The following is a 23,146-nucleotide window of genomic DNA, read 5'->3' as shown; positions in this document are numbered from 1 at the left end:
ACGACAAACCTGATATGTTACTATTCGAGGGTGATAGATGTAATACAGGAAAGAGATGGTTGGGCTGATGGAATATATCTGGATTTAAAAAAGGCCTTTGATAAGGTACCACACCGGAGACTGATCTGGAAACTTGAAATGGTAGGAGGAGTGCATGGCAGTTTACTAAAATGGATGGAAGACTTTTTGGTAGGAAGAGAAATGAGAACAATAATTAAGGACAGGCCATCAGAATGGGGCTTGGTGGAGAGTGGAGTTCCACAGGGATCAGTGTTGGCACCAGTAATGTTCGCGGTCTACATAAATGACATGGTGGATGGGGTGTCCAGTTATGTGAGCCTATTTGCAGACGATGCAAAATTGTTAAGAAAAGTGAGATGTGACAAAGATTGCGAACTACTCCAGGAAGACTTGGACAGAATATGGAAATGGAGCTGTACATGGCAAATGGAGTTCAACACAACAAAATGCAAGAAAATAGAGTTTGGCAAGAGTGAAAGAAGAATCAGGAGTATGTACAAGATAGGAAATGAAGACATAAAACCAGTCATGAAGAAAAAGACCTTGGGGTGACAATTACCAATGACCTATCGCCAGAGAGACATATAAACAAAATAATTGGAGAAGTATTGAACTTATTGAGGAACATAAGAGTGGCGTTCAGATATTTAGATGAAGAAATGATGAAGAAAATAATTACTGCAATGATAAGACCGAGGCTTGAATATGCAACAATACAGTGGGCTCCGAACTTAAAGAAACACATAAGGAAACTAGAGAAAGTACAGAGGGCTGCAACAAAATGGTGCCTGACTTAAGAGATTTGACTTATGAAGACAGACTGAAAAGAATGCAACTTCCGACCCTGGAAAACAGAAGAGAAAGGGGAGACCTGATAGCAATATACAGAGTGATGATTGGCATGGAAAAATGGATAGGGAAGATCTGTGTATGTGGAATGAAAGAATGTCGAGAGGGCATGGGAAAAACTAAAATGGCCACTTATAGGAGAGATGTGAAAAAATATAGCTTCCCTCATAGAAGGGTGGAAGCATGGAATAGTTTAGACGTGGAAGTGGTCAACGCAAGGAATATTCATGATTTTAAGAAAAAGCTGGACATTAATAGATATGGAGACGGGACAACACGAGCATAGCTCTTTTCCCGTATGTTACAATTAGGTAAATACAATTAGGTAAATACACACACACTCCGCGCTCCGTGGAGAGCGGACGTGCCTCCTGCGCAAGAGCGGCATCTAAACACTCCAAACGCTAAGCAATGTGCTTGAGTGAGAATAGTTATTGCTATTGAGGGGCGACCAGAGCGAGTGAACGAGTGTACAGAGTGAACGTAGCCTGGTGGCGTGTACATGGGAGTGATCGGAGGTGGGAGAACCTCCACACTCCAAACGACAGAGCGGGAACCCACAAAGGCCAGCCATAGCAGCCGCCAACGCATCCAACCACACACGTAACTACCAGGCCTGGCCCCCCAGTGACCACACACCCACATGTTTCCAGGAAAAGTAAGAAAAAATGGATAGACTGGTAAGAAATAAATTACCAAATTCAAAATATGTTGATGAGGCCCAGGGAGCAAAGCCGAAAGTGGCCAGTCAAAGCATGAGTCCAGCTTCAACAGGGGCAACATTGCAAGGTAGATTGGTAATGTTGGAGAAGAGATTTGAGGAGTTAGTGAAGGAATTAAAAGTTCAGAGGAGTGAGGAGGAGCAGGATAGAGAATTCCAAGGCTTTGAAGGAAAGAGTTAAGAGACTGGAGGAAAATGAAAACGATTGGTGGATGAGAATGCATTTGAAGGTGGAGGTTGAAAAATACAAGAGACGGTTGGAGGAGAAAATGGATAGAGTAGTAAAGGAGAAAGATGACTTTAAGGAAATGATTAGTGAGCAGAATGAAAGGTTTGAAAGGGAATGGGAACTGAAGAAAACACAATGGACTGAGTCGAGGGAAGCAGAGATGGTTGGATTACAAGAAATAATTAAAGATCAGTTGAAGGAAGACAAAAAAGAAAGGTCCAAGGAACTGGTTAATGTAATGAAGAATAAGGAAACATTGATAAGGGAAATAGCAGAAAAGAAGAAGAGTGTGTTAATATTTGGGATGAAAGAACAAAATATAACATATAAGCCTAAGAGAATTAAGGAAGAATTGAAAACGGTAAGAGATCTGTTCAAAAATCTAAATGATGATGAAAAAAAAGACCTACAAGAAGAAGTGGAAGAGATCCATAGACTGGGTCCGTATAAGGAGGAGTGAGCAGACCGATTAAAGTAGTACTGAAGTCACAACAATCTGGAGGATGTCCTATATAGAACATCAAAGTTAAGAGAGATAGAAGGTTGTAAAGAGGTGTTTGTGAGAAAGAATAGAAATGAGGAAGAGAGGAGAAGATATAAGGAATTGGTGGAAGAGGCGAGAAGGAAAAATGATGAGCGGTCTGAGGAGGAAAGAGAAGTTTTTTTGGAGAGTTATAGGAGAGAGAGTCAGAAAGTGGTATGTGGAAAGAAGGAATACGGAGGAACCCCTAGAGGGAGCAGTGGGTGGACCGTAATGTATACTAATATAGATGGGATACTGTCAAGTAGATTGGAATTGCAAGACTATATGATGGTGGAGAAGCCTGATATAGTGTGTTTGACTGAGACAAAATTGCATGAAAAACAAAGATAAATTTGGATAATAAATATAATATATGGAGAAAGGATAGAGAGTAAAGGTGGAGGAGGAGTTATGATTATGACGAAGAAATAAATAAATGTGGATAAGGTTTGGTATGGGAAGAACAACGCAGAAGTGATAAGCATAAGGATAAAAGTGATGGAAAAGAATTAATAATCATGGTGACCTATGTACCTCCTAAAACAAATTCTTGGACATTAAGGAATACGACAATATGATCAAGGATACTTTACAGAGTTTGGAAAGTGTATTATCTGGAAAAAGAAAGGTGATACTAGTAGGAGATTTTAATTGTAAGGAGGTGGATTGGGAAAATCTAGTAAGTGGTGTTGGAGAAGAAGCATGGGAGAGAGATTTCTTAATCTAATGATGGAAAATATGATGGAACAGAGGGTGAAGGAAAATACTAGATATAGAGGAGATGATGAACCGGCTAGACTGGATTTGGTGTTAACAAGAGAAGTGTACCTATGTGGAGATATACAATACAAGTGTCCTTTGGGAAAGAGTGATCATGTGGTTATGGAAATGCAGATAGCAACAACACAGCGAAGGAAGGATGAGACATACAGGAGTGGTAGATTGAATTATAGAAAGATGGACACAGAAAGTTTGAAAAATTATTTCAGAAAATTAGATTGGGAGGAGATGTTACAAATCAGAGAAGTGCAAAAGAAATATGAGATTTTTATGAAATATTATAAAGAAGGAGTTATGAAATTTGTACCAAAGTATAAACCGAGAGAGGAAGGAAGAAAGGATTGGTTTAATGCAACTTGTGTTAAGGCTAAGGAAAAGAGAGATGTGGCTTGGAAAAGATGGAAAAAGAGCAGGAATATACTAAATAAGGAGAATTATAGAGTGGCGAGAAATGAGTATGTGAGGGTAAGGAGGAGGAAGAAAGAAAATTTGAAAAGATATTGTAGACAAGAGTAAGGAACATCCAAAATTGTTTTACAGGTTCATAAATGGTAAACTTAAAAGAGAGAGTCCATTGAAAGATTAAAAGGAGAGCAAGGGATAGTAGATGACCCTAAGAATATAGCGGAATTGCTAAATAATAGGTTTCAGCAAGTATTTACTGAAGAAACAATGTTTGTAAAGCCACAGAATGTACAAGGAAATGTGCACATGGAGGACATTAAGATACCTAAAAGGAGTTATATAAAATGTTGGAGGAACTTAAAGATGATAAAGCGATGGGACCAGATGAAGTTTCAGGAAAATTATTGAAGGAGTGTAGAGAAGAATTGATTGATCCATTATATGATATTATAAGGTGTTCATTAGAAACAGGGAAGTACCAGTAGAGTGGAAGAGAGCTGAAGTGGTGCCCATTTATAAGGGAGGCAGTAAGGAAGAGCCTCTTAACTATAGACCTGTGTCTCTAACAAGTGTGGTCGGTAAGATTTGTGAGAGGGTGATAAAGAAATATTGGATACGGTTCCTGGAGGATCATAAGTTATTATCGGATCATCAATTTGGCTTCAGGAAAGGGAGGTCATGTGTAACAAATCTACTGAGCTTTTATTCAAGAGTGGGTGACAAAATACAGGAGAGAGGGATGGATGGACTGTGTATATTTGGATTTAAAGAAAGCTTTTGACAAGGTACCTCACAGAGACTGTTATGGAAAGTAGAGATTTATGGAGGACTGAAAGGAAAAGTGTTAAAGTGGATGGAAAACTACTTGAGATGGAGGAGATGAGAACGGTAATAAGGGATGCAAGGTCGGACTGGTTGGTGGTGGAGAGTGGAGTCCCACAAGGCTCAGTGCTGGCACCAATACTTTTCCTGGTATATATTAATGACATGCCAGAGGAGTAAACAGTTATATTAATTTGTTTGCGGATGATGCGAAGTTGTGTAGGTGTGTGAAGAGTGAAGAAGATTGTGAAATTTTACAGGCAGACCTGGATAAGATTTGGGAGTGGAGCAAGAGGTGGCAAATGGAATTTAATCTGAGCAAAAGTCATGTGATGGAGATGGGAAAGAGTGGAAGACGGCCAAGAGGGTCATATAAGATGGGTGAAGAAGTAGTGTTGAAAAAGGTGGAAAAGGAAAAGGATTTGGGAGTGATAATACAAGACCATGGGCAGTTTGAGGCTCATATTGATAAGATGTTTGGAGAAACGTATAATTTGATAAAAATATTGGATTAGCCTTCCATTATATGGATAAAGATATGATGAAGAAATTAATTAGTATGGTAATTAGACCAAGATTGGAATATGCTGGAGTGGTTTGGTCCCCTTATAAAAAGAAGCATATAAGGAAGTTGGAGAGATTGCAGAGAATGGCAACAAAAATGGTTCCGGAATTGGCAGAAATGACCTATGAGGAGAGATTAAAAGAAATGAATTTGCCTACCTTGGAACAAAGAAGAGAAAGAGGAGATTTAATACAGGTTTATAAACTGTTGAATGGACTGGATGAAGTGGATAATGAGCAAATGATGTTGAGAGAGGAAAACTTAAGTAGAACTACAAGATCGCATAGTAAAAAGATAGCCAAGGAATATGCTTGAAGGATGTGAAAAATATAGTTTCCCACAAAGATGTGTGGAGGTGTGGAATGGTTTGAGTGAGGAGGTGGTGTCAGCAAGGAGTGTGCATAGTTTTAAAGGAAAGTTGGATGTGTGTAGATATGGAGACGGGGCCACACGAGTATGATACCCAGGCCCTGTAAAATTACAACTAGGTGAATACAACTAAGTGAATACACACACACACACACACACACACACACACACACACACACACACACACTCCCGAGAATCAGCTGATCTTCACTACCTTTGTTTGGGTTTACAGTGGCCTGGGCGATAAGTGTGGACTCATTTTTTTTTTTTTCATGAATACAGTGTTAAATAATAATGACTGAGAAAGATATTCCATCTAAATGCAGGTATGTGACAAGGGAAAGAATGAAAGCTGATAATGACAATGTTGGTGAGGGAGGAGGAGAATTTGAAGGCTTTGATACGGCGCAAACTTCACTATTTGATAGAGTCTTGACTATCGAACGTAAATTAGATAAATTGATAAAGGAGAGTATGGGAATGAAAGAGAATGAAGAACAGGATAAAGAGCTCCAGAAATTGAAAGAAAGGATAAAAAAGAGTGGAAGAAAACGAAACTAGGCTAAGAACGGAAAATGAAGAATTAAAAGTGCAAATAGCGAACTATAAGAAATTGATGGAAGAAGGACTCGGTAAAGCCGAGAAAGAAAAAGAAAAGCTAAAAGATCTAGTTAACAAAGAAGAAGAAAGAGTACAAGACGTGATTAAAAAGAAGTACAAGCATGGAGAATCCAAGATAAGAAAGACAAGGAATCATTTCAAGTAGTATTTCAAGAACAGTTAAAAGAAAGAGATGAAAATATGACAAGCAAAATGATAGGAGTCCTCAAAAAAAAAAAAAAAAAATTTAGTAAGAGAAATTGTGGAAAAAAAGAAGAGTGTAATTATTTTTGGACTGAAAGAAAAAAATGTTAAATATAGACCAAGAAGGGAAAAAGACGAAATGAAATCAGTAAAAGACCTACTAAAACATCTGAATGATGAGGATAGACAGAACTTAGAAGAAGAAGTAGAAGAAATTCATAGAATGAGACCATATCAAGAAGGAACAGTGAGACCAATTAAGATATTACTAAAATCACAAGCAGCAGCAGAAGAAGTACTATATAGAAAAACGAAACTCACAGAAACAGAAGGTTCCAAAGATATATATATAAAGAAAAATAGAAACGAGGAGGAAAGGAAGAGACACAATGAACTGGTGGCAGAAGCAAGAGAAAAAAATAATGAAAGGTCAGAGGAGGAGAAGAAGGCAATTTTTTGGAGAATTCTAGGAGACAGGATAAGGAAATGGTATATAAAAGAGAAAGAAGAGAAAAGAATGGAGCAAGTTTAACTAAAAATGATAAGAACAAGAGATTAAAAATGATGTATACAAACATAGATGGGATTTTATCTAGTAAATTAGAACTAAGAGATTACATAAAGAAAGAAGAACCAGATATTGTATGCCTGGTGGAAACAAAGTTAAATGAGGCAATAAAAATAGACATAGATAAAAGGTATAATATATGGAGGAGAGACAGAGTGGGTAAAGGAGGAGAAGGAGTCATGATGATGTTAAGGAAGGAGATAGTGGTAAATCAAGTGGAGTTTGGGGAAGGAAAATCAGAAATACTGTATGTTAAGATGCATAAGAACAAGAGATTAAAAATGATGTATACAAACATAGATGGGATTTTATCTAGTAAATTAGAATTAAGAGATTACATAAAGAAAGAAGAACAAGATATTGTATGCCTGGTGGAAACAAAGTTAAATGAGGCAATAAAAATAGACATAGATAAAAGGTATAATATATGGAGGAGAGACAGAGTGGGTAAAGGAGGAGGAGGAGTCATGATGATGTTAAGGAAGGAGATAGTGGTAAATCAAGTGGAGTTTGGGAAGGAAAATCAGAAATACTGTATGTTAAGATGCATATTAACAAAAGGAGTTAACAATCATTGGAACATATGTGCCACCAAAACAAACTCATGGACTAACCAAGAATATAGAGACATGATAGATGACACAATAAGGAGTCTTACAAGAATCATTAAGGAAAGGAGAAAAGTTATATTGGTAGGAGATTTCAACTGTAAAGAGGTAGACTGGGAAAATTATGAAAGTGGTATGGGGGAAGATGCCTGGGGAGATAGATTCCTGAACCTAATGATAGATAATTTGATGGGCCAAAGAGTAAAGGAAAACACAAGATTCAGAGGAAACGATGAGCCGGCAAGATTAGACCTAGTTTTTACAAGGGATATACCAATTAACGATGATATAAGATACAAGTGCCCATTGGGAAAGAGTGACCATGTAATATTAGAGATGGATATAGAAGAAGGAAAGGAAGATAGAGATGAATCATACAAAGGAGACCGATTAAATTACAGAAAGGCTGATATTGAGAATCTCAAGAACTATTTTAAAAATGTAAACTGGGAGGAGATGGAAAACTCATTAACGGTTCAAGAGAAATATAACTTATTTTTGGAAATATACAAAACTGGGGTCAAGGAATATGTTCTGAAATATAGACCTAAAGAAGAAGGAAAGAAAGATTGGTTTAATGCAAGATGTGCTAGGGCAAAGGAGAAACGAGATGGAGCATGGAAAAGGTGAAGAAACAGAAATCCAGAAAATAAGGAAAACTTCAAAACAGCAAGAAATGAATATGCTAAGGTGAGAAAGGAAGAAGAAAGGAACTATGAAAAGGACATTGTCGAAAAATGTAAGGAACAACCAAAATTGTTCTACAGATTCATAAATGGAAAAATAAGACAAAAGAAACAATAGAAAGGTTAAAAGGAGAAAACGGAATGGTGGAAGACCCAAAAGCATGGCAGAACTGTTAAATAGTAAATTTCATGAGGTCTTTACTAAGGAATCCAAATTTGAAAGACCACAGGGTAATAGAGACTGTCTATATGAAAGAGATTAAAGTAACCAAGCTTGAAATAAAAAATGTTGATGACGGAATTGGATGAGGAAAAGGCAATGGGACCGGATGAAGTCTCAGGCAGAATACTGATAGAATGTAGGGAAGAACTAGCAAGTCCAATATACAACATCATAAAATGCTCAATAGAAAATGGAACAGTGCCAGTGGAGTGGAAAAGAGCTGAAGTGGTTCTCATATATAAGAGCGGAAGGAAGGAAGAACCTTTAAATTACAGACCGGTATCACTAACTAGTGTAATATGCAGGATATGTGAAAAAGTAATAAAGAAGCAATGGATCGAGTTTCTTGAAGACAACAAAATATTATCAAATAGCCAATTTGGTTTTAGAAAAGGTCGGTCAGGTGTGACAAATTTATTGAGTTTCTACTCTAGAATAGTTGATAAAGTACGAGAGAGGGATGGGTTGACTCTATTTATTTAGATCTAAAAAAGGCTTTTGATAAAGTGCCACATGAAAGATTACTATGGAAGTTAGAGGAGAAGGGTGGCTTAAAAGGAAGCACATTGAGATGGATGAAGAATTGCTTAAGGGGGAGAGAAATAAGGACGATAGTTAAAGATATGAAGTCCAAGTGGAGAACAGTAGACAGCGGAGTGCCACAGGGGTCAGTATTGGCACCAATACTTTTTCTCGTATATATAAATGACATGCCAGAGGGAGTGAACAGCTACATAAATCTGTTTGCGGACGATGCGAAACTGTGCAGAGTCATTAAACAAAAAGAGGATTGTGAAATACTACAGGAAGACTTAAACAAGATCTGGAAATGGAGCAAAAAATGGGAGATGGAATTCAATGTGGACAAAAGCCATGTCATGGAAATGGGAAAAAGTGAAAGACGACCAGTGGGAATCTATAAGATGGGAGATGGAGTAGAACTAGAAAAAGTAAAAAGGAAAAGGACTTGGGAGTGACAATGGAAGAAAATAATCAACCGGTAAGCCATATTGATAGAATTTTCAGAGACGTATAATTTGCTAAGGAATATTGGAGTAGCATTTCACTATATGGACAAGGAAATGATGAAGAAATTGATAAGTACTAAAATAAGACCTAGATTGGAATATGCAGGAGTTGTGTGGACTCCCATAAAAGAAACACATAAGAAAATTAGAGACTACAAAAATGGCTACAAGAATGGTTCCAGAATTTAAAGGGATGGCATATGAGGAGAGACTAAAGGCAATGGATCTACCAACCTTGGAGCAGAGAAGAGAGAGGGATCTGATACAAGTTTATAAATTGATTAACAGAATGGATGAAGTGGATAATGAGAAACTGATCCTGAGAGAAGAATATGACTTTAGAAGCACAAGATCGCATAGTAAGAAACTAAGGAAGGGACGATGTCTGAGAGATGTTAAAAATTTAGTTTCCAAAAGATGTGTTGAGACTTGGAACAGTTTGAGTGAGGAAGTGGTATCAGCAAAGAGTGTACATAGTTTTAAAGAAAAATTGGATAAGTGTAGATATGGAGACGGGACCACACGAGCATAAAGCCCAGGCCCTGTAAAACTACAACTAGGTAAATACAACTAGGTAAATACACACACACACACAAATTATGAGGAGAGTAAAGAATGTGGAAGATTGTAACAAGTTACAGGAAGATCTTGATAAAATATATGAGTGGAGTAAAGAGTGGCAGATGGAATTTAATATATATAGACAAGACCCATGTTATGAAAATGGGAAGAAGTAGATACAGACCAAACTGGAATTACAGACTGGGTGATGAGAAAATTAAAGAGACCAATGAGGAGAAAGACTTAGGAGTAACCGTGCAAAACACTTTGTCACCGGAGAAACACATTAACAAGATTTTTTGGAAAACATACAACATGCTTCAAAATATTGGCCTTGCATTCCACTACCTAGATGAAGGAATGATGAAGAAGATATTATGCACCTTAATAAGACCCCAGCTAGAATATGCAGCATATGTCTGGTCACCGCATATGAAGAAAAATGTGAAGAAGGTAGAAAGGGTACAAAGGCTGGCAACAAGGATGGTACCAGGACTCAGGGAGTTAGACTATGAGGAAAGACTGAGGAAGCTGGGGCTGACCACATTACAAGAGAGAAGAACAAGAGGAGACATGATAACTATGTATAAATTGGTGAACAAGATTGACATACTGGATAGAGAGTTGATAAAGGTGACCACAAGTAATTATCTCCGAGGACATGAAAAGAAGCTAATAAAGGCCATCTGTCTAAATGATGTGAGAAAATACAGTTTCCCGCATCGTAGCATTGATAAGTGGAATAAACTGAGCAGTCATGTCGTTGATGCGGTGTGTGTCAATCAGATGAAAGAGAGATATGACAGGAATGGACAAGGAGACAGGACACAGAGAACTTAGCTCGGGCCCTGTAATACACAAATAGGTAAATACACACACACACACACACACGCATGCATGCACGCACATCACCTACAGAAACATAAAACACCACTTATAATACCTCCAAATATTATTCTCTTACGAGTTTGTGTTAAACTCAATGTTAGTGATGACATGTTCGGTTTTGGCTGTTATTATTATATATTTATTACTATTATTTCTTACTTTTTACATATTTAACTCAGCCTTTCAAATTTTCCGGATTATAAGGTTCCGGATTTAAGGACTTTTACTGTATAACATTTTCTGCTTAGAAATGCATGTTCTCTCATCTCTTTCAATATTTACAGAAAGTCTTGGTACACCCTGTATACGTATATGCACTATATGCGCAGGGTATACCAATGTATCAATATGTTATGGTTTTTAACGCTCCGTACTATAAAACACTATCTCAGGAACGCTAAGTTGCCATCTGCGGTTAACGTGTTAACATAATGAAAGAAATAAGAGGACAATAACCCAAAATTTGGTGTGGTGTCATCATGGTAAACATGGGGTCGTTAGGGTAAACATATGAGGCCGTCGTGGTAAAAATGGGGAAGTCGGGGAGGGCCATCGTGAGGGGCCGTCATGGTCAGGGGATGTCTTGACCAGGAAACGGAGGTGGACAACGACAGTAAGTGCCTGTGAGGGGTGAAGACATTGGCGTCCTGTGTTTATTTTTTTACTAGTGTTGGTGACTGACTGTGGTGTGAGTGGTGAAGGCAGTGACGCAGTGAGTGTTGTGTTTATGTATTCTTTGTTTTTTTCTTTTCTCTTATTATTTTTTGCTTTCTCTTATTATTTCTTGCTTTTCCCTTTACTTTAAATACACTTCTAGTATTTAGAATGGTAAATAATAAAAACATGTTAATTTAGCCAAATAAATAGAGTATTTTGTACAAATTTTTTTGGACCACATCCTGCATCTCCCCTATTATCTATTGTTTCTTATGAGAATTACAAGTTTGTTTTACGCGAATTTTGATATATGCGATGCTTCTTGGAACACATCTATCACGTAAATCAAGACTTACCTGTACATAATTCTATATATTGTCCTTTGTGGGTTTCAGGGTCATTGGATTTTTGTTGTGGGGAGAAGTGTGATGCTCCTCTAACTCATCTGGTTTTGCCTTCTGTCATGGGATACAAGTGCTGCACCCACCTCAGGATATGGCTTCTGTCTTGTAAGTTTTGGGTTTGTAAGGGTGTGTGTCTTGGGGAGTGAACGTTGTTCTTAGGGGTGAGGTAATCCTCCCTCCTATACTTGAGATTCAGTTCTTGAGTAATAACTATAAAGTATACAAGACTTACCGTAGGTCAGTTGAAGTATTCTTTGGACTTTAGGAGTCAAATCACCTCTGCCGTAGTGGAGATTTTTACATGATAAGCCATCCGTGCACCGGCCAGTCAGACTTAAAAGCCACAAACACCCACATGATATCAGCTAACATGTAATTAATCATAAATATAAGTAATCCTTGTAAAACATGTGAACAAGGGTGGAAAGTGGTGAGCATGTAAAAATCTCCATTATGGCAGAGGTAATTTGACTCCTAAAATCCAAAGCATACTTCAATTGACCTATGGCAGGGGTATTCAATTAAAAGTCACTGAGGTCCAGTTCTTAAAATTTTCCCCAAGTAAAAGGTCCGAACGGAAGTCCAGCTTGTGTCTTATAGCCGTTCCCTATGTCGACATTTTCATATGGATTCAACAGTATTTATTGTCTATTTTCAATGCAGGAAATGTTTAACAGAGTGCACAGCTAGCTCTTTTGCCCTAAATAAAAGTAGTCCCAGGCAAATAAATTTAAGGCCTTTATTTCAGATTAAAGAAAACAGAAATCTCAGAATAAAATAAATATAAGAGGCTGAGTAAGACAGTCTGGCAACGTTGGCAGCACGCTCAACGCTCTCCACCCCGCCTCACCCCACCCCACACTATACACTGCCCGCGTGTCGCCTGCTGGCTGCCACCGTCCACCACCTCGTCACCATGGTGAAAGGTGCATGCCACCCAGATACCCACCACGCCCTTTGGTCATACCTGCCACCCTGCATATTAGCTTGACCTTCCTACTGCAGGAAATTGAGAGTGTTCACGCTCTCACTGGCCTGTTGACACCTGCCAGCGTTGCACGGCGCCCGCCACCCGCCACACCTCCTCCCGCTGTCACCCGCCGCAGATTGGTCACGGGTCCGGACAGAACCATCGCTCGGTCCGGATCCGGACCGGGGTCCGCCATTTGGTGATGCCTGACCTATGGTATGTCTCGTATACTTTATGATTTTACTTCGTCAAATCACCTTCTGCCACGTGGAGATTCCTACATGAGGCTTTAAAGCCATGTGGGTGTCATGCCTAAACAACTGCCTCTCAAAAGCATTGTGATATGGGATCAAAAATCATGATCCTGCATTGGAAATTTCATTATACATAAATCCATTATCACATGAAGTTCACTACCCATTACAATTGAACCTCTATAACAAATTTCAAATACATCTGTATTTTAAGAGAGTAACAAAACCACTCTGACAATTCCAACTTCTGCCACACTACCTTTGTCCCAATAAACTTGCAAAAGTAATTTCTAAGCAATTTTTTCAATATCCAAACATAAGAATACAATTGTAACACAAAAGAGTAACCAACCTACTCCAACACTGCTTCTTGGAAAGAGTCTACTTCTTTAACAATTTGTTTTCATAGTACTTTGCAAAAGTATATACTTTCTCATGTCCATCTCGCTTTGAACATAATACAAGCGCTGGGTATTGACATAGCCTTGGCTTTAGATACTGCGGCAGGTCTAACACTACCCGCAGTAAATCTTGATGTATCCACTCCTGACCAATAAAGCATTGTTTTAATCCATCAGGATATGGAATCTTTAGTAACTGGCTTGTGTGGTTTAATGTAACTGATGAGTAACGTATCGTTGAACTGGGAAAACTCCTGTCTGAGTCCCTCAGTCCTTTCCAAATAATGTTTCAATGTTGCACAAACACATAAACGTGAGTCCCTAGAATATGTTTGAAATTTAACAGTCCATATATTAAATGTAGGTCTACACTGCTTAATGTTAGAATATGTTTGAAATTTAACAGTCCATATATTAAATGTAGGTCTACACTGCTTAATGTTTCCCTTTAAATAAACTGAAATGAAATCTTTATCTATGTGCATACCCTGTGTACACAACAGGTGCAAAGTTTGTACTCTACCTGCTTGAGTCAATGCCATTAGCATAACCAATTTCAACGATAAATCCTTAAGTGTCAAAATGTGCAAAGGATACATAGATGTTAACATTGTCAGAACTAGCTGAACATCCCACGTTTCTGTGTATCTAGTTGATGGTGGTCTTAGTTTTTTTTTTTTTTTTTTTTTTACGTAGGGAAGAGGGCCAGCCAAGGGCAAAAAAAAAAAAAAAAAAAAATTAGAAAAAAGCCCACTTGAGCACTGGCTTCCCAAAGAGTAAAAAAAGTGCCAAAACCGTCAGCCAGAATTAGGGGAGCAAATGCCTCGATACCTCCCTCTTAAAAGAAGACAAGTTCTAGGAATTTGGAAATACAGATGCAGGGAAGGAGTTCCAGAGTTTACCAGTGAAAGGGATGAATGATTGAGCGTACTGGTTAACTCTTGCATTAGAGAATTGGACAGAATAGGGATGAGAGGAAGAAGAAAGCCTTGTGCAGCGTGGCCGCACGAGGAGGGTAGGCATGCAGTTAGCAAGATTAGTAGAACAGTTACCATGAAAATAGCGATAAAATATAGAAAGGGATGCAACATTTCGGCGGTGAGAAAGAGACTGAAGACAGTTAGTCAGAGGAGGGGAGTTGATGAGATGAAGAGCTTTCGATTCCACCCTATCAAGCAAAGCTGCGTGACTGGAACCCCCCAAAACATGCAAAAAGTACTCTATACAGGGACGGATAAGGCCCTTATACAGAGTAAGCAGTTGGAGGGGCGAGAAAAACTGGCGGAGACGCCTCAGAACACCTAACTTCATAGAAGCTGTTTTAGCAAGAGATGAGATGTGAAGTTTCCAGTTAAGATTATGAGCAAAGGACAGACCAAGGATATTCATTGTGGAAGAGGAAGACAGTTGAGTGTCATTGAAGAAGAGGGGATAGTTGTCTGGAAGGTTGTGTCGAGTTGATAGATGGAGGAATTGAGTTTTTGAGGCATTGAAAACTACTAGATTTTCTCTGCCCCAATCGGAAATCTTAGAAAGATCGGAAGTCAGGCGTTTTGTGGCATCCCCGCGTGATCTGTTAATTTCCTGAAGGGTTGGACGTTAAATATGCCCTTCATGAACCTGATGACTTATGGATGATTACCCGCTCTGCATCCATTCACGATAATCCCTAGTGACGAGAGGGCACTTCTTGCAGTGTTGACCGACTCATAACCCACATTGCTGTTGAAAGTTTCAGATAGAAAACTTATGATGTTTGAGACAGTGGGATCAAATGGACTAACGTCCCATCTATTACAAAACTGTGTCCATCTCTTAAGGTGTGGTCTATATTGTTTCCCCGTCCCCGGTTTCCACGAGGCCAGGATGATGTCCGCACCTTCCTCAGAAATACCTCTGCTTCGCAGGTGCTGCCTGATAAAAGGCACACCATCAGTTGAGTGTGCCTCATAATTGGATGTTCTTCCCCTGAAGATGGGTTTACTAGCACCTCTCTCTTTTGCGTGATGAGGTGAGGGTGATCTATCAGCATCCTGACTAGTGTGCCCATCCATGGTTGTGATAACCACAGCAGGACCACCATCCACACTCTTGCCTCTTCTGCACTTAACTTCTGCAGACACCTAGCGATCAGTGAAAAGGGTGGAAAGATGTATGAAAGCTTAAATCTAGACCAGTTTAAAGTGAATGCATCCAAATATGTTGCACCTGGATCTGGGTTCCAAGAGCAATAGCAAGGTAGTTGTTTATTGAGCCTTGATGCAAACAAGTCAATCACCGGAGTACCAAAAATAACGCATAACTGTTGGAAAATATTAACATTGAGTTTCCATTCATGTCCGTCCTTAACTAGCCGAGACGCCAAATCCGCCAACGTATTCGCCTTTCCTGGGATGTGAGAACATGTTATCCAAGCATCATATGTGATGCACCAATCCCAGACATTGGTTGCTATCTCATTACAAATACTAGATTTTATGCCACCCATTTGATTAACATAAGTCATTGCAGTAGTATTGTCACAAAAGACCTTAATGTGTTTTCCTTTGAGAACTGGAGCAAACACTTGCAAAACTAACAGAATGGCCTTAAGCTCCAATGCATTAATGTGCATCAACCTTTCTTCAGCTGACCAACTACCTGCGACAGACTGATGGAGAACATGGCCGCCCCAACCTGTGTTTGAAGCGTCCGTATAGACGTCAACGTCCGTGCCTGTTCTAAAATTTTCCTATTCTGTCTAGAAATGTTATGAATCCACCATTGAAGGTCAGATTTCATATCCTCTGTAATTCTCATGTAACTATCAAAGTTCCCTTGTTTGATTTTCAAAGCTGCAATTTTTTCAGCTTTCAAATTCCTGTAATGTAGCTTGCCAAACTCCACTGCTGGAATGGCAGCAACCAGTAGACCAATAACTGTGGCTACTACCCTGATTCTATCTGTACATTTATTTCTAAGTGTCTCACAGGCTTGCGTGATTTTCTGAATCCTGCGTTGTGGCAATGAAACATTCATATTATTAGTATCAATAATATTACCCAAGTATTCAATGGTCTGAGTGGGCTTCAGCATGGACTTGTCCATGTTAATGCAAAAACCTAGTTTATGAAGTAATTCAATGGTATCATCTACACAAGCCAGACAGCCTGTCCTAGACTTATTACAAATTAAAGAATCATCAATAAAACTAGTAATTACATGGCCTTTTTCTCTCAATGCAACAAAAACTGGCTTCATCAATTTGGTGAAAATTCTTGGCCCCTCGGAAATACCATTAGGTAGGCACGTGAACTGATAGATGATGTCTTTCCATTTAAAACATAAATATTTCTGTTGTTCTTCTGCCACTTTCACTGTGTAATAAGTGTGTTTGAGATCAACTGAAGCTAGATAGTCACCTGCATTAATAAGACTAATGGCTTGCTCAAAATTCTCCATCTTAAAATGTTTATATGGAATGTGTTTGTTAAGTTCACTTAGGTTGAGCACCATTCTATAATCTCCATCCTTTTTAGGTCTCAAGAAAATGGGAGAAATAATTTGCTCCTGACTCCTCTTTGTCATAACAATAACCCCTAGCTCCAACAGTTTCAAAATCTCCTTATCAACAATAGCTTGTTCTTCTGTAGTAAATTTATAAGCTAATTCACGCAAAAATAAATGTTCAATATCATTGACATTAATGTTCAGATGTCAGTGTTGTACCATGTCCAGAATAACTGGGTCTTTAGTAATTTCCAACCAGTTATGTACAAAATAGTGCAGTCTACCTGCCACAAAAGTGTTGCTAACCTGATTTATCGTCGGGGCCTTTGTTGACCCCGACCCTTGGCATTTTTTGGATCCAGATCCTGTCGTGCCGAGTACTGCCTCTGGCTACCCTGGAAACTCCTCTGTGTTCCATATGACTGGAATCTTGCTGTGTGGCTCCTGAATGCTGCCTTGCCCCAGAAGCTCCGTGTTCTGCCTGAAGTGGACTTCCATGGGAAGAAAGGCTTCTTGTTGGATAACTTAACCTTCAATTTCTCAATTTCCTCAATCTATTTAGTTGATTGAGAAATATCATCCAACAAACAGAAAATGGATTATTGGCACTCTCTCAGAGCACAGATGTGCATATTTGGGATTAATCTCTCTCTTCATTATGCATCGCCTTGCCAAATTGGTCCTGAAATTGGCATGACCCAGATGCGCCAGTGCACCATTAATCTTACTAACCTCTTGCGCCAGCTGAGAGTTACCAGTATTCTGCGTCAGGTTATCTAACTCCAAGAGTGACTTTGTTATGATGGTACCCACAGAAATAATGTCGGCACTTACCTCCATGAGGCGAGAGTCAGCTTTCTTGGCATCCGTTTACAAGGCTGCCATGATTTGTGGGTTGCACTCTACAGGTGCCAGGGCAGGACAGTTGTTAGGATGCCTGGTAACTGTATCTTCTGTAATGGCTTTATAATCCTTCTCCTGCAGTCCTTTTTTCAAAAAATAAATTCACCATAGCAACCACCTTAGGGTCAATATCCTCATCAACACTGTCCGTGGGTCCCAGAACTTTGGCAGCCTGCAATAAAACACTACCCCAATGAGGAACCTCTCTAATCTCACCGTCCTCCTCATCAGTGGAGTCCACAAACCCAGAAAAAGTCGCAGGCGAAGCAGCTGCCTGCAACCCCAAAGTACTTGCCTGGTAATTTACTTGGTGCGTCTGTGGGTCAGGGGACTTATTAGCCGACAGTTTAGCCACTTCACCTTTCAAATGCACCAGTTCTTTCATGACCATTTGCCAGGAAGGAACATTTTCCTCATGAACTGGGGACGTCTGTGCACGTGTGCGCCTAACTGGTTTGTTTACATCCTGGCGGCGCCGCATCCGACTGTCATACACCCTTTCCAGTCTTGCCTGGGAGTCGTCCGAGCTATCCATTGACCTCACGCTATCCCTTGATGACCCAGTGGCACTCCTCCTGCTGTTACCATGGCAGGACACCTCAGGTGGCAGGGCTGTGCGGTCCTCCAGCCCCGACATGACTGACACCTGCACCCAACAAGCCAAAAGCCTGCATTAGCCCACAAAATTTACTAACTTGGCAAATTGGCAGACCCATCCCATACCAATGCCCTATGGCAGGCCCATCCCATACCATAGATCCAACCTGAGTATATAGGGCAAAGTACCTGTCGTGACAAATGCCGATCGAAGGAAACACCATGGAAAACGATGACCACATCTGAAGAACACGTCTGACCAGCACGGGAACGGTCCAGCAACTGACTGGCCGGTGCGTGGATGGCTTATCTCATGTAGGAATCTCCATGTGGCAGAAGGTGATTTGACGAAGTAAGATTAATAATTATGGGTAGTAGTATGTGTAATAACAAATAGGATTTTTTAATGTAAAATCCATTTTTTATCTATACACTTACCAATAATTATTAATTATAATTGAGTTTCCCTTCCTCCCTCTCCTCTATGACCTTTTAGGTTAGAAGTGAATGAGGGAATCAGCCTGATGGCTGATACCTGAGAACAGAAAGTGAGCGGGGTGTCTTCGGAAAGAAAACGAGAAAGGGCACCTCAAGTATTTCTTTCGTTTCTTTCCTCGAATTATTAGACATGCTGTGGGAATGGGGTTTAAGCAATAATTAATAATCATGGCTAAGTATGTAGATAAAAATGGATTTTACATGAAAAAATTCTATTTTTCCCTATCCCTTTCCTCTTTATCTTAATTTTGATGAATTCTGCCATACCTTCTCCCATCTCTACATTTTCCACTGGTATATTCTTCTTGGTAAGTAACATCACTCCTCCTCCTTTCTTATTACTCCTAGATCTTAACCACATTATGTGGGTTTTAATAAAATGAGACAAAACAAAATACTTACAGCCTATATAGAAGGCAATGACAGCCAGTTTCTTGTTCTTGAGAATGGTGTTGTAATGTGTAGGGCCAACAAGCTGCACTATCCCAGGGAAGCTATTCTTCATTATTCTCAGCACCACTTCATCATCTTGTTGCAACTCTTCTGTCTCACACAAATATACAAAAAAATTACAAAGTATATCAATAAATAACAAAAAAATAATGAAGTACATGAGACACCACAGGACAGTTGAAATGTGCTTCGAATTTTATGAAGCAAATCACCTCTGCTAGAAGGGAGCTTTCACATGAGATACACCACCAGACTTTAAAGAGTACGACCATTCACATTAAAAGTAAGGGGACATTTCATACTGCTGGAATTACTTAAACCACGAGACAATGCATAGTGCAGGATGGGACACGTGGGCATGTGAAAGCTCCCTTCTAGCAGAGGTGATTTGCTTAAAAAAATTTGAAGCCCATTTCAATTGACCAACGGTAAGTCTCATGTACTTCATTAATTTGTACCCCCAACCCGTCTCAACCAATACCATAGACCAAAGGCTCCCAAGCCCACAGACCCACGTACAACCAGCAGCCCAGCAGCCCTTTTCCTTGTTTGGCAGTGCAGGCTTTTTTTTTTTTTCATTTCTATGCAAGAGGGAATGCTGCAAAGGGCAGCAAAATGTTAGAAAAAAAAAAGATCCACCGGAGCTGCAGAATCCCTAAAAGGTGCGGAGAAGCATATAGGGACAAATGTCTTGACACCTCTCTCTTAAAAGAAGTTAAGTCATAGGAAATACAGAAGCAAGCAGGAAGTTGCAGAGTTTACCAGTGAAAGGTATGAATGATTGAGAGTACTGGTTAACTCTTGTATTAGAGAGTTGGACAGAATAGGGATAAGAGGAAAAAGAAAGCCTTGTGCAGTGAGGCCACAGAAGGAGGGGAGGCATACAGTTAGCAAGATCAGTAGAGCAGTTAGCTTGAAGATTGCAATAAAAGATAGAAAGAGATGCAACATTTCAATGGTGAGAAAGAGGCTGAAGACAGTCAATCAGAAGAGAGAAGTTGATGAGATGAAAAGCTTTTGATTACACCCTATCTAATAAAGCTATGTGAGTGGAAATCCCCAAACATGCAAAGAGTACTCCATACAAAGATGGATAAGGTTCTTGTATAGAGTTAGCAGTTGGAGGGGCGAGAAAAACTGGTAGAGATGCCACAGAACGCCTAACTTCATAGAAGCTGTTTTAGCAAGAGATGAGATGTGAACTTTCCAGTTAAGATTATGAGTAAAGGACAGGCTGAGGATATTCAGTGTGGAAGAGGAAGACAGTTGAGTGTCACTGAAGAAAAGGAGATAGTTGTTTGGAAGGTTGTGTCAAGTTGATAGATGAAGAAATTGAGTTTTTGAAGCATTGAAAACTACTAAGCACCAATAGCACTTAGTTAATTTAACATCTTGCTTTCAGAGTATAGCTTTCTGAAGCACTTAAGTTAATCTTTGAAAGATCACTTAGGTTTGCTGAGATACCTCAGGACTGGAAGTTAGCTAATGTTACACCAATATTTAAAAAAGGTAGGAAGGATGATGCGAATAATTATAGACCGATCAGTTTAACTAGTATAGTATGTAAGATACTAGAGAAAATCATTAAGGGTAGTATTTGGGGGCATTTAAATGAGAATAGATTAATTAGAGATACCCAACATGGCTTTAGATCAGGGAGGTCCTGTCTTACAAATTTGCTTGATATCTTAGAATATATTACCAAGGAGTTAGATGATGAAAATAGCATAGATGTTATATATCTAGATTTTAGCAAGGAGGCTAGTGTACAAATTGAGACTACATGGGATAGGGGGTAGGTTAGTTGATTGGATTAGTGAATGGCTTAGTTGATAGGAAACAAAGAGTAGTATTAAATGGGGCAATGTCTGAGTGGAAGGAAGTGGTTAGTGGGGTACCCCAAGGATCAGTGCTAGGACCTCTTCTTTTCTGGGTGTACATTAACAATTTAGATATAGGAATTAGTGGCAAAGTATCAAAGTTTGCAGATGATACTAAGATAGCATGTGCAGTACAGGATGAAAAGGACAATTACAGAATACAACGAGACCTGGACAGGCTGATAGCATGGGCAGACAGGTGGCAGATGGAGTTTAATTATAAAAAGTGTCAGGTTATGCATTTAGGTAAAGACAACACAAACTTTAGCTATGAGATGGAGGGATGTTGGTTAGAGGCAGTAGAGGAGGGAAAGGATTTAGGAGTAGTGATAGACAGGACTATGAAATTTTCAAAGCAATGTTTAGAAGCAAGAAATAGGGCAAATAGGATCCTGGGTTTTATAAATAGAAATGTTAGTTATAAAAGTAAGGAAGTGGTGCATAGCTTATATAATTCCTATGTTAGGCCCCATTTAGAGTATTGCATACAGGCCTGGTCACCCCATTATAGACAGGATATAAACATGTTAGAAGCAGTTCAAAGAAGAGCAACTAGGATGATACCAGCATTAAAGTGCCTGGAGTATAGAGATAGATTAAAGGAATTAAACATGTTTTCATTTGAGAGGAGATGTATAAGAGGGGATATGATAGAGTTATTTAAAATGTTCTCAGATACAAACTACATAGGTGTGAGATCTTTCTTTACCTTAGAGGAGGGAAGTAGGACTAGAAATCATGGCAGGAAGATTAGAAAGCAAGGCTGCAGGTTATATATAAGAAAATATTTCTTTAGTCATAGGGTGGTAGACTTCTGGAATGCATTGCCAGAGACGGTTGTAAATAGCACTAGTTTGACAATGTTTAAAAATAGATTAGATAAGCACTTAAATTTATTAGATTTATAATTATGTATAGCGCTGCATGATAGTTTTTATAAGAAATTTACTATAGTTAAACAAGACATGATCCCCATGTATGGGGATCACAGATTGTAGAGGAATTCGCTGCAGGACTTAGCCCTGTTAATGGGCCAAATATTTAGAATTAGTATATAATGTATTGTGTACTTGTAAGTGTATCTTTAAGTACTGATGACGAGGTTGCTGTGCAACTGATACAGGATAACCTAGATGGGCCCTGGTGGCCCTTTGTTATCCTATTAATTATGATATGTTATGTTATGTTCAGCGAGCCTCCTTCAGTGCCTGCCACAACTCCTCTCCTTTATCACATCACTCACACAGTGAGTGATCCACTTGCCTCCCACTTCATTTTCTGGAATGCCCAATTTGTTGCTATATATACTAATTCCCCATATATAATTACATATGCCTATATGCCATTATTCCCACACTCAGCACAGAAAATCAACCAGCACCTTTATATAGAGATCATGCCTATAACAGTACCACGTCTGCACCTCCTTCAGTTCTGTCCCCTCCTGCTCCTAAGACGAGAGATTCCTTTCGCTCTCGATGATTCTTCCGTGGCCACTCTAGGGGCCGTAGGGATCTCGCTAGGGGCGCTGTGGAAGTGCCAAATGAGTTGGGGCTTGTCTGCAGCAGCACTGGCAACAGTGGGAGAACATTGGGGCCTGCGAGTGGGTGGTCAACACCCTTCGGTATGGTTACATTCTCCCCATCCTCAGAGAGCCTCCCCTCTCAAGTGTGCCTGTGGAGTTTCCGGTGTACAGGGAGGGCTCGGACCGCCATTTGGCTCTGGAGGCCACAGTTTCCGAGATGCTGGTAAAGGGAACTGTAGAAACGGTGGTGGATCCTCATGCCGGGTTCTATTCTCCCACCTTCCTTGTGCCCAAAACCACAGGGGGCTGGAGGCTGATTTGCAACCTTTCAGTCTTAAATCATTTCTTGGTAGTGACCCACTTCCCCAAGGAGACAGTTTCGTCAGTGCTAGAGTCAATGGCCGAGGACGAGTGGATGGTGTCCTTGGACCTGCGAGACGCTTACTATCAAATTCCTGTCCATCC

General features: G+C 39.6%; 1 protein-coding gene across 4 annotated transcripts in view; it reads right to left on the bottom strand.

Annotated features, from left to right (window-relative positions):
* The window catches only part of LOC123511349 (thioredoxin domain-containing protein 16-like), a 548,807-nt gene that overhangs the window by 282,600 nt on the left and 243,061 nt on the right, over nt 1-23,146 (bottom strand). For 2 of the 4 annotated variants that reach the window (XM_045267153.1, XM_045267152.1), the window contains exon 10: nt 19,226-19,366. In XM_045267153.1, coding sequence (XP_045123088.1) covers nt 19,226-19,366 — 141 coding nt within the window. Of the gene's footprint in view, nt 1-17,659; nt 18,375-18,514; nt 18,649-19,225; nt 19,367-23,146 lie in introns of all 4 variants that reach the window. The other 2 variants (XR_006676769.1, XR_006676768.1) reach the window with 2 other exon arrangements.

The sequence above is a fragment of the Portunus trituberculatus genome, chromosome 31, assembly GCF_017591435.1.
Source record: "Portunus trituberculatus isolate SZX2019 chromosome 31, ASM1759143v1, whole genome shotgun sequence".
Taxonomy (NCBI): domain Eukaryota; kingdom Metazoa; phylum Arthropoda; class Malacostraca; order Decapoda; family Portunidae; genus Portunus; species Portunus trituberculatus.
This window is presented reverse-complemented; position numbering and strand designations above follow the sequence as displayed.